Source organism: Dryas octopetala, chromosome 6, assembly GCF_963921425.1.
Source record: "Dryas octopetala chromosome 6, drDryOcto1.1, whole genome shotgun sequence".
Taxonomy (NCBI): Eukaryota; Viridiplantae; Streptophyta; class Magnoliopsida; order Rosales; family Rosaceae; genus Dryas; species Dryas octopetala.
In genome coordinates this window covers 17,846,617-17,862,905 of record NC_141371.1, presented here as the reverse complement: position 1 = coordinate 17,862,905, position 16,289 = coordinate 17,846,617, and the positions used below count along the sequence as shown (strand labels likewise).

The 16,289-nt window shown below is 36.1% G+C and overlaps 1 protein-coding gene across 1 annotated transcript; it reads left to right on the top strand.

The window, feature by feature from the left end:
* The first annotated feature begins 14,147 nt into the window (after nt 1-14,147).
* LOC147282964 (uncharacterized) lies at nt 14,148-14,780 on the top strand. Its single transcript, XM_086248321.1, has one exon. The coding sequence runs from the start codon at nt 14,148-14,150 to the stop codon at nt 14,778-14,780; it is 633 nt and encodes a 210-aa protein (XP_086104447.1).
* Nucleotides 14,781-16,289: the final 1,509 nt, after the last annotated feature.

Here is a 16,289-nt window from a genome sequence, read left to right as displayed (position 1 = left end):
ACTTGACCATGAGGTTGCTACTAAGCTTTGGTTGGTGCAAGTTAGTACCTGGGTCACTTTAGTAAATTTGCAACTAAAGATAAGGTCAGTTACTTAGTCAACTTGGTGTAATGGTTGTGAACAACTTTCTGACAATCCTATTAACTTGCATTCTATTGTTTTAGAATGGTTGGTATGTAAACCTAGACAACAACTATAATTTGGGAACCAACTTGCACATAAAGTATATATGGGTCGACAACAACCCAGACACCAACGAAGTCCTGTGTTAGTCTGAATAGCGTTTTTTGCTTCCAACTATCACCAGCCGCCGCAAGGATAGTAACGATTCAGGGATTCATACTTAGGCTGAGGTATGGTTTCTTAATAACTGTTAATTAATCAACTTAAATGGTTTGTTAAACTAGGTACTTAGATATAAGTTTCAACTAATTGTTTGGGGTTGATCTATCCTTTGGTTTTAGGTCTTACCCAAAAGAGAGGGATCAGTTAGTGGATGCTCAAGTTCAACGGTCGATTATTTCAAATTTTCCCCCTTCAGATTCTGTCCCAATAACCATTATTTTCTTGCCAATTAAACTAAATAATTTTGAGAGTTTATTTATGAGTTGTTCATCATGTGTATTTGGTGTGCAAGAAAAATTTAGAAAACGAAGAAGTAACAACTTCTGCCAACCAGTGCAAGCAAAAAGTTGCTCAGTTTTCTGCTCATATTGAACAGTAAGCTAGTCTGTACATTTTGCTAATATTTTGATAGTCAAACATTATTATTTTTTATTTAAATGAAATCTTACATTTGTTTCAGTAGTTTGTTTGGTTGGAGAAGCCTGTGCTTCTCATTGAGTGATGAATTTTATCTAATCCTAAGAATGTGCATTCCTGATTGTCTTGTGACTAGTAGTTGTGCTATAATTATGATTTGCAATTGGAACTTATGTTATAAAGGGTCAAAACTTTGAAACATTCTTATTTTCATCTGAAACTTTAATTTTATGACACCACAAATGCAATATCCTAATTTTATGACACCTAAAAAGCTGCAGCAACTGAATCATTTCCTCATACATTTAAAAAACTTGTAAGTTGATCTTCTCAGCTTTCATGTTTTGGACTTGGTTTAACCTCCATTCTATAATAATGGTTTTGTCATAGCTTAATTAAATTTCTGTGTCATATAGGTGGAAACAATGTTGGATAATGGGGAGGATGTTCATCCAGGCTTAACTGCAATATCTGTCGGGCTTTCTCAGTGAGCGGTTCGTCTCAAGAATTTTGTTATTAATGGTTTCCGTTTCAGAATCAAATCAATTGATGTAAGAAAAAAAAATCAAAATTATGGGATCTTCGTGGTTGCTAATACATCGAGTTATGCGAGCACTAGAGATCGAAGACCAATAACTAGTTGGTTGATTTCTATAGTGTGGTTGATTTCTTTTGGAGGACACATTTCATTTAACAAAAAATAATAATAATAATAATAAAAAAGGACTGGACCTCTTTTGAGAGGACCGGTCCTCCAGAGAAGATCCAATTTTTCAACTTCAAATGAGAACCAGACTTTCATTTTGAGAACCGGACCTCCAGGGGCAATGCTTTATCATCTTTGCTTCTAATTTGACTGAGAATTGGACCTCCAAAGGTCATTCTCTTATTTTAACAAAAAAAAATCATTTTTTTTTCTTTCTTTCCCCCGTGTCCGTGTCCCGTGCCCCCTCCTTCTCCACTGCGTTGCTCCTCTTCTCTTTATTCTCTCTTATTTTCTTTTCTCTTCCTCTTCTCAATTCCTCATCAAATCACATTTAATCTCAAAATTTCTTCTTACCTCTCAATTTTTGGCCCCTTCGGAAGATTACCCATTGATTTGTGTTGTTATTTTTTGTGTTCTTGACCAAGGTATTTCTCTAATTTTTCTGCAATTTCTTCTTCTCCTTAAATTTCTTGTTTATTTTTTTTTTTTCTGTTTTCTAACTTGCTTTGTTTTCTTTGTTGCTTGTTTCTTCGTGTTTCCACTTATTTCTTGAAAATGTTTGAAATGGATGTTATGGCTTGTCCTTTCGGGTATGTGTTCTCTTTCTCTAAACATACAATTTGTGTTTTCTCTAAACTTGCTTGTGACATTGTGTTTGTTTGCTGGTATGTGTTCCCCTGTGTAATTTATTGAGATTATTTATGGCTTATGAATATTGAAATTGTTGAGATTAAATGTGTTTTTGCATTTTTGAATTGTCCTTGGGTTGTTGGTCTTACTTGTTGTTTGCTTAATGGTATAGCTTGTATTTTTGTGGTGTCTAGTCTAATGGCCCCTAAGAAAGCATCCTCTCAGCAACCCATTGCTAAAAAATGAAAATCTCAAGCGAGTTCTTCCGAACCTCAAGAAGAGACTCCTCTTCCTAGGGATTCCCCTAGTCAGTATAGACGGTTTTGCAATGAGGACTGTGAAGCCCGTTGGGGCATGATAGAACAAAGAGGTTTTATCTCTGAGCGTCCAATTGTCATTCGAGACATGAGTGTTGCCTTCGTGAATATTTTAGCGGCACGTGGTTTGTGACCATTTGTCGAATCTTTCCCTCAGTACAATGCCAATCTTGTTAGTGAGTTTTATGCCAACTTTCCTGTCGATTTCAAAGTAACCAAGGATTCACATGTGTTTCTTTGAGAGCACAAATGTATGATCACTAGTGATGACATTCGTATTGTTTGTCAACTACCCTCCTCTGGAAAAACTGATTATAAAAATTTTGAAACTATTCGTATAAAAACTATTCGTTTGAAACCATTCGTATAAAAACTGATCATTGCGTCATCTTTGGTTTTTGTACAGAACTATTTTGTATGCTATTTATGTTTGTTTGATGCAATGTTTATCCCACGAGTCAAAAATCTTGCATCTCTGATGAAGCATGTAGGTTGATGATTGCCTTGAATACCCCTGATGTTCCAGTTCCTTTGGAGGACATCATTTTCTCTCATCTTGTGGAATGTGGTCGCATGGTCAGAAATGTGCATTCTCAATTTTCGTTTCCCTGTCTCATCACTCGTCTTGCCGAATGTTCCAAGATTCTTGTGATGGATAATGATCCACTATGGGATCCGGATGGTCCAACTGACGGATGGGTTTTGCGCAAAAGTGATGCTAATTCCTGGCCTATGGTGACTCAAGTTCCTAATGAGTTTCCTCCAGCTCCTACTGCTCCCTCTGAGCCGTCTTCTTCTGGAGTTCTTGTTGCACCTGACTTTGTCTCCATCATGGAGCGTCTTGACCTTAGATATATTCTCAGCGGTTAACTCTCCCATGGATGCTTTTGATAACCACATGAATGCATTTCAGCAGCGGTATACTGGGGATCTGCACGACATCCACTTGACCATAAGCGAACTAAAGGATCGTTTACTTGAATTTTATCCCTATTGTTTCTTGTATTAGGCCTTTGGCTTTTCCTAGCCAAAAAGGGAAAATGTAGCTTGAGGACCGGACCTCCAGTAAGTTTGACTCTGAATTTCTGGGTTAGAGGACCAGTCCTCTCCCTTGAGGACTGGACCTCCAGTAAGTGTGACTCTGAATTTCTAGGCTTGAGAACCGGACCTCCAGTAAGTGTGACCTTGAATTTCTTGGCTTGAGGACCGGTTCTCTCCCTTGAAGACCAGACCTTTTAGTGACGATTCCACTTTCTGACAAACTTTTAATATGTTTTAAAAAGTGATCTTTAAGATCCAAGAGTTGTTTTAAATGATTTTGGATGTTTTATCACATAAGGATGTTTGTTTATTAATTGATCAATTAAGTGGAAACTTAATTAAAGCTTTTCTCCATTCCTTTTTGCTATCTTCACTTGTTGTCAAAAGGAATTAACAGCTCACACACAACTTACATGAGATTGTCGTTTCCCACTGCATATTAGGAAGCACAAGCAACATGAAGATGGAACTGTTAATCCAAATCCTGAACCTCGTAAGGTTCGACTGAAGAAAAGAGCAAACAGGGTGAGGATAATTCGGCCAGGAATCGAAGATGATATTGACAGTGATTACGAAGAATATTTTAGGAAGGCCTATGGATTGGAGTCAGAAAAATAGCTCAAGAGCATGAAGTTTGCCACTGCCCAAAAAAGTTGCTGACTTGACTGTGTTACCTATATCATGCATATATCTATGTATGTAATATATGTTTTCTACTTGTGACCATATTAGTAGCAATGACTGGGTTGATTTAGATGTATTATTAAGAATGCACAAATAGTATATGTATTATATTTTAGGCTTATTCATACCATTGCCCCCTGTAAGATACACTTTTTTTCACTTTACCCCCTGAAACTTAAATTCTCTCAGTTTGCCACCTGAACTTCAAACAATTGTTGCAAAAAACCCTATACCGTTAACTCTGTCAATTTTTCTGTTAAAAAAGCTGATGTGGCACCTATATGACATGGGTGGAACCCTTTTCTAGTTATGTAACATCCATGCAGACACTAAAAATTATAAAAAATATGATTATATGAGTAGGGGACGTTGCAAATTTCGAGCTTAATGTCAATTTTTTATAATTTTTAGTGTCTGTATGGATGTTACATAACTAGAAAAGGGTCCCACCTATGCCATATAGGTGTCACGTCATCTTTTTTAACGGAAAAATTGACAGAGTTGACGGCATAGGGTTTTTTGCAACAACTGTTTGAAGTTCAGGTGGCAAACTGAGAGGATTTAAGTTTCAAGAGGCAAAGTGAAAAAAAGTGTATCTTACAGGAGGCAATGGTATGAATAAGCCTATATTTTATGTAGAACCTATATATTTTGCCTAGTAGTCTGATGTAGGAGAAACCACACCTACATGCTGCACAAACTTTTAGGGTTTGACTCTGAATTTCTGGGCTAGAGGACCAGTCCTCTCCCTTGAGGACTAGACCTCCAGTAAGTATGACTCTGAATTTCTGGACTTGAGAACCGGACCTCCAGTAAGTGTGACCTTGAATTTCTTGGCTTGAGGACCGGTTCTCTCCCTTGAAGACCAGACCTTTTAGTGACGATTCCACTTTCTGACAAACTTTTAATATGTTTTAAAAAGTGATCTTTAAGATCCAAGAGTTGTTTTAAATGATTTTGGATGTTTTATCACATAAGGATGTTTGTTTATTAATTGATCAATTAAGTGGAAACTTAATTAAAGCTTTTCTCCATTCCTTTTTGCTGTCTTCACTTGTTGTCAAAAGGAATTAACAGCTCACACACAACTTACATGAGATTGTCGTTTCCCACTACATATTAGGAAGCACAAGCAACATAAAGATGGAACTGTTAATCAAAATCCTGAACCTCGTAAGGTTCGACTGAAGAAAAGAGCAAACAGGGTGAGGATAATTCGGCCAGGAACCGAAGATGATATTGACAGTGATTACGAAGAATATTTTAGGAAGGCCTATGGATTGGAGTCAAAAAAATAGCTCAAGAGCATGAAGCTCGCCACTGCCCAAAAAAGTTGCTGACTTGATTGTGTTACCTATATCATGCATATATCCATGTATGTAATATATGTTTTCTACTTGTGACCATATTAGTAGCAATGACTGGGTTGATTTAGATGTATTATTAAGAATGCACAAGTAGTATATGTATTATATTTTATGAAGAACCTATATATTTTGCCTAGTAGTTTGATGTAGGAGAAACCACACCTACATGCTGCACAAAAACTCATCATCTTCTTTCATCCAACCCCAGACATAGAAATACAGCTATTGAAAAAATATACATTACTGTTTGAGGGATGAAACTAAAGGAAGCAACTCATAATGGTTAGAGGGAATATATTTTAATTTCCCGCCTATTTTACTCACCCATAAAGTTGAAACAATATGAATGAATTGCTCAGCTTTATGAATGACGTTTATTTTTACCCCAAAAAGGGCCAAAACTTTTTTTCTGATTGGAATAAAGTATTTGTTATATACAACAAAGTGTACTTGAATCTTCTAATGAGATTCTGATGGACCATTTCCCAAAGTGATAAGAGCAATGATCATAGACTAAAGAATATAAAACCCCAGACATGCTGGTGAGATAAAATCAAAAGCTTCTTACTTTCTACTCTACAGCAGAAAAGAGAAACTTCAATAGGGAAAATGAAAGGGATAGTTCATTCAGCCTTTTATCTCAGGTAAACCAAACCATTGTGGACTATTATGAATGTTTATGCTTATTTAGTGTGCGTGTGTGTTAGTTTTTTGCAAGCCTGTGTGTTATTATTTGATCAGCTTCAATGAAGTAAAAACCAAATGAATGTTTGATAAAGCACTAACAGGTTTCAAACGAAGACAAAAGTTTTAGTCAACATGTACCCTTACACCACTTCTCAAAACATTGTAGATTGATAGTTCCAAAATGCCTAAACCCTATTTTTTTAAGTTCTGCAACCCCATAGATTCACATGTGAATGTTGGTAACAGGGAAAAATTTGTCAAATGCACAAACACAATGACATTTGCATGATTCTATTTTAGCCATTTTACTGTATGTTTATTTTTTAACGAGACAAGAAGTGTGTTATATGTGGACTGTTATGGTTGTAGCCTTCCATTGGAAGAGAATCATATATTGGTAAAAAAAAATCAACTTTGCTAGGAGGAAAGTTCTTTATATTGGTAAAAAAATCAAGTTATATGTGGACTGTTATGCTTGTAGGCTACGAGTGGAAGGAAAGTTTTATTAATTTTTATTGTTTATTTGAATATACCTTTTATAATCCACATGCTTTTTGAGAGATCTGCAAGGAGGATATGGTATTTAGCAGCAAATAACATACTATATCTATGAAAAATTATTTAAATATTCATCTTCACTGTATCTTATATGTTAATAGTGTAATTAATACATTAATGTGCTATGATTCATTACTTATTTATGAATAAAATTAAAAAAGCTGATCATACAAATTTTACCTTAAGAATTTGTGCAAGTGAGTTGTGTGACATTGGATGGATTTGGTCAAAATAGCTGGAACAAGGTACATGTTTACACATATAATGATGGTTTTTACATGATCTTAGTATTTCTGATCATTATAAACAAAGTATTCAAGTCATGTACCTTTCTTTGTTGGTCAAATAAGCAGGGACAAGCAGATGGTGACTGACCTTCAGGCAGAGGGAACTGAAGATGTGGTAGGACTGGAGACTCAACATGAGGGAGTCGATATTATGGAATCTGACTCTGAGACCCAAGACATGGAAAATCATGCTGAACTGCAGTCAACATTCGATATTCTTCAAGCAAGAAAAAATGTTAATTGCCCACTTAATGTCCATGAAGGTTGCCAATGCCATGGAGGCTGCACTTGATGTTCTTCAAACTCATGAAAATGTTGAAGCTCCTGCTTTTGTTTCGATTTCAGACATAAGGCAGCGTTGTGGACGCAACCACCCAAACTGGGCTATAGAGAAACGTGAGATCATGAGATTCAACTCATTTGGACAAGCAGTTGCACCTGCAAGGACAGTAGCACGGTTTTCTCGCTGCATTGACCAACTGGCCATTGATAGCAAACTTTTCCCAATCAATGTGGTGGATTGGAGACAATTTCGTGGCCGTGTGCTAAACACAGCTTGGACAAGGATTGAGGTTTGCAATCTTCACATTTAATTTTACATTGCTATTTAACCAATTTATTGGTATTTGATACTTTCTAAAACATTAATTGTTGCAATTATAGGGAATAGTTGATTGGAGTGATAGCAGGACAAAGACTTTGGCATATAGAATTCGTTACGTGGTGAAGACGAAGCTGAATGAACGCTGGAAGCATCACAAGTGTATTCTGCGTAAGGATTGATACTACCCCAATGAAAACACTGAAGCCAGATTTCTATGTGGTGACCAGCATGTCTGCCCTCGCCAATGGTCCCTACTAGTTGCGCATTGGGATTCAGATAAGGGGAATGTATTGTTTTACACTTAAATTGAAGTGGCAGCATGATTTACATAATGTATTGTTTTAGTTTGAAAAAAAGGAATTGGTTTTGTATTTATGCAGCGTCGACGTGCCATTAACATTATCAATCGTGGCAAACAAACTATGGGGCATAGTACATGGACTATATCATATGCACAAGTGCGTGATGAATATGTAAGTTCCAACAATCTGATTTGACATTTGATTTGGCATTCGAAATAGTGTAATAGCACATGTTCTGAAATGTTATTGACCATGTTTTACACCTACTGTTATCTAATTAGCAGACACAAGAGCATGAGGGTGTTGAGTCTGATAGAATTGAATTTTTTAAGCTGATACACCATAAGCCAAATGGGGAGCCTATTGATGCAATCTCTGGAAAAATCATGGTGAGTTTTAATTGCTTATTTAACTTTAAATTTACTAGTCTTGGAGAGTATTTATAATTGACAGATTAATGGAGTCTCATTTATAGCTACCTAAGGATACATGGAGTTAAAAATAATTCATTTCACTTATAATAAATATATGTTTTTTGAATTTTACGTGTAGTTTGAGTTAGACAATAGGATTCGTGCATACCAAGAGTTGCCAAATAGTGTCGAACTGACACCCCAGGTTTGCAGTGAGGTATTTGCAACTGTGCTTGGCCCAAAGAAGGATAACCGAGTTAAGGATTATGGGATTGGGGTAACTCCTTCATACATATCTGGACTCGTGATTGATAGACGAGGTCTCTCAGCTGAGCTACATGCTTTAAGGGCTGCCTACGAGCAACAATATGAAGAAGCTGCTAGAGAAGCTAAACAACAAAAAGAGGAAACTCATAGAGCAAGGATTATGCTGGATCAGTATCATCGGGAGATGAAGCGTGTGCGAAGCATTCACCAAGAGGAGATTTTGCATTTGCGAAGGCAGCAGCAGAACATGGAAATACACTTTTAAGACTCGAGTGTCAAGTGCTCTTGACAATTACTTCAGGACAGCAGCTGCGTCACTTCCAAGCACACAAGAATATCTACCTCCCATAGTGCAAGTCTTATTTGATGGTACAATGACACAAGATTCACCTAATTATGTGCCTTCAACCTTCTTGTCTGCCCTGCCAAGACTTAGGAATGCCTCATCTGATTCAGTCATTCATTCAGGCAATGTTTCAACTCCTTCTCCTGATCGTATGGTTTCAACACATGAGGGAATGTTGAATGCAAGGTGCTCCCTGAATGAAGCAACTAGGAAGCATGACAAGTTCTCAGGTATGGCTGCTGAAAACTTGCAAACTAAGAAATGAAATGGAATTGCTGCTGCCATAGAGATTTTTGTTGTTGAACTGTGGATGTACTTGCTGCTGTATTAGTTTTAGGTTGGTATTTTGGACAGTTAAACTTGCTAATATATATTACGTTGTTGGCCTCATATAGAATAGCAAGTTCAACTCTTTTGGATGTTAGTAAATATTTTGGAGGTTGGTCACAAATGAACTTTAGCAGACAATCCATGTATTAATTAGGACTTGAGTTTTTGAAGAGGTGTTTAAGTACAACCTTTCTAGGGTTTAGGAATCATGTATTTGTCTTGAAGCTTTGAAAGTCTGAAGCAGCAACACTTGTAACACCTGTGGCACTTATTATGTACGACTTCATTTCTCTATATTTGTGCTTGGCTTAAGTTTAACCAATTTATTGATCATTTCGTGATTTGTCATAAGTTCTCCAGGAAGCTACCATGGACATCAGCAAAATATATATTAAATTGTAAAATGCATAATAATTTAAATGCAATTTAAGTAACACTGCTTAGTAGTTGAACTTAATGGACTTTATCAAACCATTTGTAATCATGGCATTAGTGAGTTTAATACAGTATATGAAAAAGCCACTAATGTATTGTAGTTTATTCTAGTGTCAATGAAGATTATATTAGTTGCTTATGATGGTAGCAGATTGTGACCAATTGACACCAAAATAAACTATATTTCTATAGTTTGAGCAAACTAAGAAACTACTTCTGATTTGGTGAGTATACCATAGACTGATTTCCCATTAGTTTTATAAGGAGTTTGTCATAATGAAGTATTGAATAATCAAACCCACCAACTAACAAACTAAACTGCAGAGGGTTGCTTAGTTAAGCACCTGCCTGCAGCATTAGTTCTTAATGTCCTTGTCTACATCAATGTCATCAAGCATATTAGGCAGCAACCAATTTCTGGGATAAGTTTGTATTGAGCTTAAGCCACCTCAATTTGTACAACTATTCATACATTAATGGATATTTAGTGGCTAAGCAGTAAACCAACCTACAATGGTTGATTAAGGAGCTTAAGCTGTGGGAAATAATTGGTTGCCTTTGACCCTTATTGTTGTAGTGGATGTTTAAAGAATATTTTACCTTGTGCAGTTGTGCTAGAGCGGCGTGACATCCCTATCAATCTTATTTGGTCTCGCTGTAATAAGGAAGGAGAAGATGTGTTGCATGTTCTATGGCGTTGCCCTTAGGCACATAAAGTGTGGGGTAAAAGTATGTTTGGTCAATTTCTCTATTTTTGGTTTGTTTCATCATTCATGGACTTGTTTGAATTGGCTCACAATTCTGAACTTGGGGGTATCTTGAGCTTTTATGCATGATTGTGTGGTCTATTTGGATTGAGCGAAACACAATTCACCATGGGCGTACCCTCCGTGCACGACAAGAAAAGTGGACTATGGAGGCTAATATTTTCCTCACTCTATTGCCCACAATGCAACTAATATAAGTAGCTTATTGCAATAGCAACTATGCAGCAACCTTTAAGCTGTAGGTTGTAGGGGTTGGGTAGCAAATGGTCATCTGCAACTAATTTTAGCAAGGTTGCTACGGTTTGCAGAAATCTGACAGTGATGTTGACACATCCATATCACCATTGATAAATGTTTCTGAATTGTTAACCCACCATTATACTTATACTTATAGTGTCTCATTTCATTTGTAATTAATCTTTGCTCTTTATATATCAATTGTCACCATTCCACATAATAGCTGCAAGTTTAGTGGTTAAATTAGCTTTTGAAACTAATCTTGAATCTCATAAGTGGTGTCAACTAGTAACTCAAACATTCAACCAAAATAAATTTCTTATATATATGAAAATTCAACCTTTACATTACATCATAAGTGTTCCCAACACTTAGCTTTACAAAATAATACAGCAAAAATAGAATAAACTGATGATTTCATCATATTCTAAATTGACATCCCCCACATTGACAAAAGCAAAATCATCCATAGTATATATCAAGTTCATAGCTCACAACACTGGCTTGTTGGTGTAGACATCAAACTAAAGTTGTTGCATTAGCACCTGGAGAATTGATAAGGAAAGTAAAGTAAATCTCTAAGCGAAGAAAATTGATAAGGATTAACAAATCATGGTTTTCATTCATCATAAACCCAAATAGTCATCAAGCTCTAGGCATCACAATCCCAAGTTGAGAAGAGGGTTGGATTTACTTACTATTTTCTCTACCTCATGATGTTCATCCTTTTCATCCAAATCACCCCAGTGCCTTATTTTATGAACATCCTCTTCCTAAATTTAGAAGAAATTTTATTTCAATATAACAAACATATGCTATGGTCTGGTAACAATGAATTAAAGCAAATAATTTCTCAAGTCATTTAGAATTATACTTCCTAATGGAGAAGTCCACCAAGTGCCAAACTAAAGAAAGTTAACATTAGTAAACACATATGACATCTTTATAAAAAAACAATGGGGTACTTATATAGTGGGGTACTTATAAAAAACAATGAAATCTTTATAAAATATTCCATGAAGTTTAATAATAATCAATGTAATAGGGCATTCTTGATGTTTAATAACAAACACCTTTATAAAAAAAAAATAGGTTACTTATATAGTGTGAGATTATTTAACACTAACTCACCATAATACTCCCAACCACTGAGTTAACAAATGTATAAATTACTAATGTATGATTTTCATATAAAACCATGTTTATAGATTTGCATCTCTACATGCACATAAAGAAGCACTTGCAGGTAAATTGATACCACCTTCATTAAATTTTCTTTTGTTCCTAAATGCTACAAAGCAACAAGATGACAATAACTTATCACACACCTTTTCTCTTAATGAATAAGCAACAGCTCCAAAGTAAGGAAACTCAGCAACTAGTGGTTTGAAGATTAATCTAAAAACCCCACTGAATCCAATATTTTTCACCTAGAGCAATTGGAAAAGGAAGATGATAAGGCTTACTACAACTTTCATACATGTCATGAAAGCCTATTAATGAGACTAAGCAAAATTACTATCAAGCATAAGCAATAAGTTGAACATTACCTGTACAGGTAGTGCAAGACCAACTCTGGTTTTAATATCAAGCACAATGCTTATATTACAATCCCACTGTACCTCCAACCCTATGGTAACTCCCTTACTTGAGCTTTCACTATTAAAAATGGAAATTCCTGAAGGATATGAATTACTTCAATAAGTACCAATAGCATCTTGTTTTCTCAAGGAATGCAATTTCAAAAGGGTAACTAAAGAAAAAAGGCAAAACAAAAGAAATGTAACTCCTCAGTGTATCATCTACAGAGAGCAGTGCTAGTTTTTAGCAATGAAACCAACCTGTGAACTGTGGAGCCACAGTACCAAGGGCCAATTTGGAGAACTTGAGTGAAGACAAGAAAACTGGCCTATATTGTTCAAGTATCGGTTCCACACTCCTCTTTATCAGCTCCTATGCTGCCTATGCCATCACAAGGCACCAACAAGAAGCAAAAAATTAAAAACAGAAGTGTATTGACTATTAAAGAGGTGAAGCTAAAAGATTGACAGAAATAAATATAGAGGAGAGAAGCATTACTGCATCAACGTATGACCAAAGCTTTTCAAGATGCTGGTTTAGCCAATTCAACTACAATTAATAAAGATATTCATGTTAGACATATGCATATATATGTCATATACTATTCCAGATATTATTAATTTTTTTTTTTTTGTAAATGAGGCACATTTGGGACATGGTAATCCACCATGCTTTCATGTTGGCTTTCACTTGCCTACCAAGTACCACCTACCAGGCTACCAGGTATTAGGCAACCACTAGATCCCAAAAGTTTAAACTATCAGAATTCCCTCACATGTAGGTCCATCCTACGCATGAAGAATTAAGTGAATATAATAAGTGGGGATGAGATTTGAAGGTTTTGAACCAGATATTTGGAAACAAAGTTCTGATACCATTAAGTCACCTTCTGATACCATACTCAAAAGCCTAGTACTAAAACGACCCAGATGAGAATTCCCATAGAGAAAGTAATATACAGTGAAAAAAGCACACAAATCACAGCCTAAATAAAAACTTTTATATAAAAAATATGAATGAAAACTGATAAAACTAAATAGAGAAATTCTAAAAAAAAAAAAAAAAAAAAAAACAAAGAAACCTGTTTGTTTCTGGGATTGGGTTGAGTAAATTTGGCTAATTGATGTCGCCGAAAAATGAAGAGAATGGTCGCAGCTAGGGTGGTCGTCGAGATGATTTGAAAGCACCCATCAACTTAGAGCAAAGATGAGGTGAAGATGAGAGTGGTTTGATATACCTCCATCGCTGGAATAGTGAAATCGCCAGCGAAAAGAGCCTTTTGTGTAACTTTGAATCATTTCGATGGCTGGGTGTTTGGGTCGATGAAGACCAGAAGAAGAAAGAGGAGAGGCAGACGAGTGTTTTGGTGATGGTCTCGTCATCATTGGCCGCTGAACGGAGGTGGTATCGCCGGAGAAGACTCTCGGTAGAGGAGAGAGAGGAGAGAGAAAGAGAGGGAGGGTGTGGCTTTGTTTAGGAGGAAAAGATATAGTAATGTTGTAGCTGGCTGTTTATAATAAAACCCTAGTTTGCGAAATTACAATTTTGCCCTCGCAACTTAGTCATCTATAATTTCACAATACAGTGTAAATTCCTCTTATTTCATTTCCCATTGTTTAAGAAGATGATGCTCAATAGTTGCACTAAGTACCGTTTTCAATAATGGTTGGTTAGAATAATTAGTCACTGCATAAGCCATACCCACATACATTAGTTAGTTTTAACAAACTAAAAATGGGGTGCCATATGGGGTCAAAGTCAAAATAGTGTATATTGACCAAATTTTTTAGCAATTGCAACCTGCAGCAAATTTGGTTTAAAGAATAATGAGCATTGCTCACTTTTCTTGTAGTGGTGCTCCAGAGGTCATTTTCTCTACTTCTATATCACTGCTTGATGAGTTTTGGGCAGCGGCTACTTCACCCCCTGTGGTGGCTGGTGTGACTCAACCTTGTTGGAGGCCTCCTGATATTGGGCATTGCAAACTTAATGTTGACAGCGCCTCTAAAATTGTTTTGCGTCGTAATGGGGTAGGAGCTGTCGTCTGTGATGATGAGGATGCTTTATTGGCAGCTTCTATGCATTCTTTCCCTGGGTGCCTTGCTTCAACATCCATTGAGTTGCTCGCCATCCTTCATGGTCTTCGTATGGCTTACAAAGTAGGTTTCTATCAACTTGAAGTAGAGAGTGATTTGCTTGAAGCCATTACACTTGTTCAAGGGGAAGGTTCTTTGCTTTCTATGGATGGGGAGTTGGCTGATGAAGTTCATGCTTTGGCTTCCTTTTTCCAATTTATTTCTTTTAATTACGTGCCTAGAAAATGTAATTTTGTTGCTTATACTCTTGCACGAAATGGTTTAGATGTTGTTCATCTGATGTATTGGTTGGAGGACAGTCCAAGTTGGCTATTGCCAATTTTGGAGCATGATGTATTGTCGTGGATGAATTCTAATGCATAATCTTGCCTGTTGGCAGCTTCCAAAAAAAAACTACAAAACCTAGATAACTCACCATTTTAGTAAATCTTCTATAGCTGCATATTCTTTGGTTTGTTTTATAAAAAGGAAAAGTTTTTATCACTCTTTTGTGAAGTGTTAATGTTCTATTTAAATGCCTTACATTGACTGTTGGTCTTAGAATGTTCTCATTTGGTTCTAATGAGTACATTTTAGGATTGATTGCCAATGTGGCACTGCCACATGCTCAAGAGTGACAATCCCCACTTTGGGGTGTGACACCTAGTTTAGCCGTCTAATCTCTTGATCGGAAGACAAACAACAGCGCAAAAACAACTGTCCATCAACTCACAATTCCAAGACGGCTAGATTATGGCTCGTTTGGTGATACGCCCTTGCATTCTAGCCAAAGAAAGACTTAGGTGTTGACACGGGCCTCCCAAAGGTTGAAAATCGCCAAACATAAATATGTTATAAAAAAACATCTAGTGATTAAAAGTAAAAATAAAGTTGTAAGACAAATCTTGTACCTTATATAATTTCTCACAATCCAACTTTTGATGATGACAATTGAAGCTATCTTGATTTATTACAGATGAGAGTGAATGATGGTTGAGGAATGCGTTTGTGACGGAGGAAGAGACTAAAATGAGGGAGGGTGAAGTGAAGTGAAGTGGGAAAAGGGGGAAAGACGTGAGGGAGGGAAGACAGAAGACACCGAGAGACTCCACACTGTGTAGGTCTTTTGGTTTTGGTAGTGACTTACGTGAGGGGTAAGGAAGAGACATACATGTGTAGGTTTCTTGGTTTTGGAAAGTCTTTTAATTTTAAGGGTAGTTGGGTATTTTTCCTACCCATTTTTAGTTAGTTTTGTAAGAGGTATCTAAAGTGGGTTAGAAGTCTTTAATGTGTTTTAAAAAGGGTTATTTTTCCAAATTTCTCTTTTAAAAGAGTTATCAAAAGTGGGTTAAAAAAGTCTGTATTTTAAAATGGTTTTTTTACATTTCACCCACTTGAACTTTAAACTTAATCTCATTTCACCACCTAAAAAAAATAATTGTGCTAATTTACCATATGAAATAAAAATTTGTTGTAATGTACCAAATTTGACTCATTTTGTCTAGATTTTTGTTAAAAATAAGAGTGTTTTGGTCTTTTTCAAGTTCCCATTGTTAAAAAAAGAGTTTTTTTACACTTTATCCGCTTTGATACAATAGAAAAATGACTTGAAAAGACTAAAACACCCTTATTTTCTACGAAAGTTTAAATGAAGTGAGCCTAAAGTGGTACATTGTAACAAATTTTTAATTCAAGTGATAAATTAACACAATTTTCTTTTCTTTTAAGTAGTAAAGTGAGATCAAGTTCAAAATTTAAGTGGGTATAGTGTAATAAAGCCTTTTAATAAGGGTTACTTTTCTAAATTTCTCAAGTTATTTGGGGCCATCCAAAATACCCAACTCTCTTGAATGCTAGCTCGCCCAAGCTTTTCATAAGCTTAGCTGGTTTTGA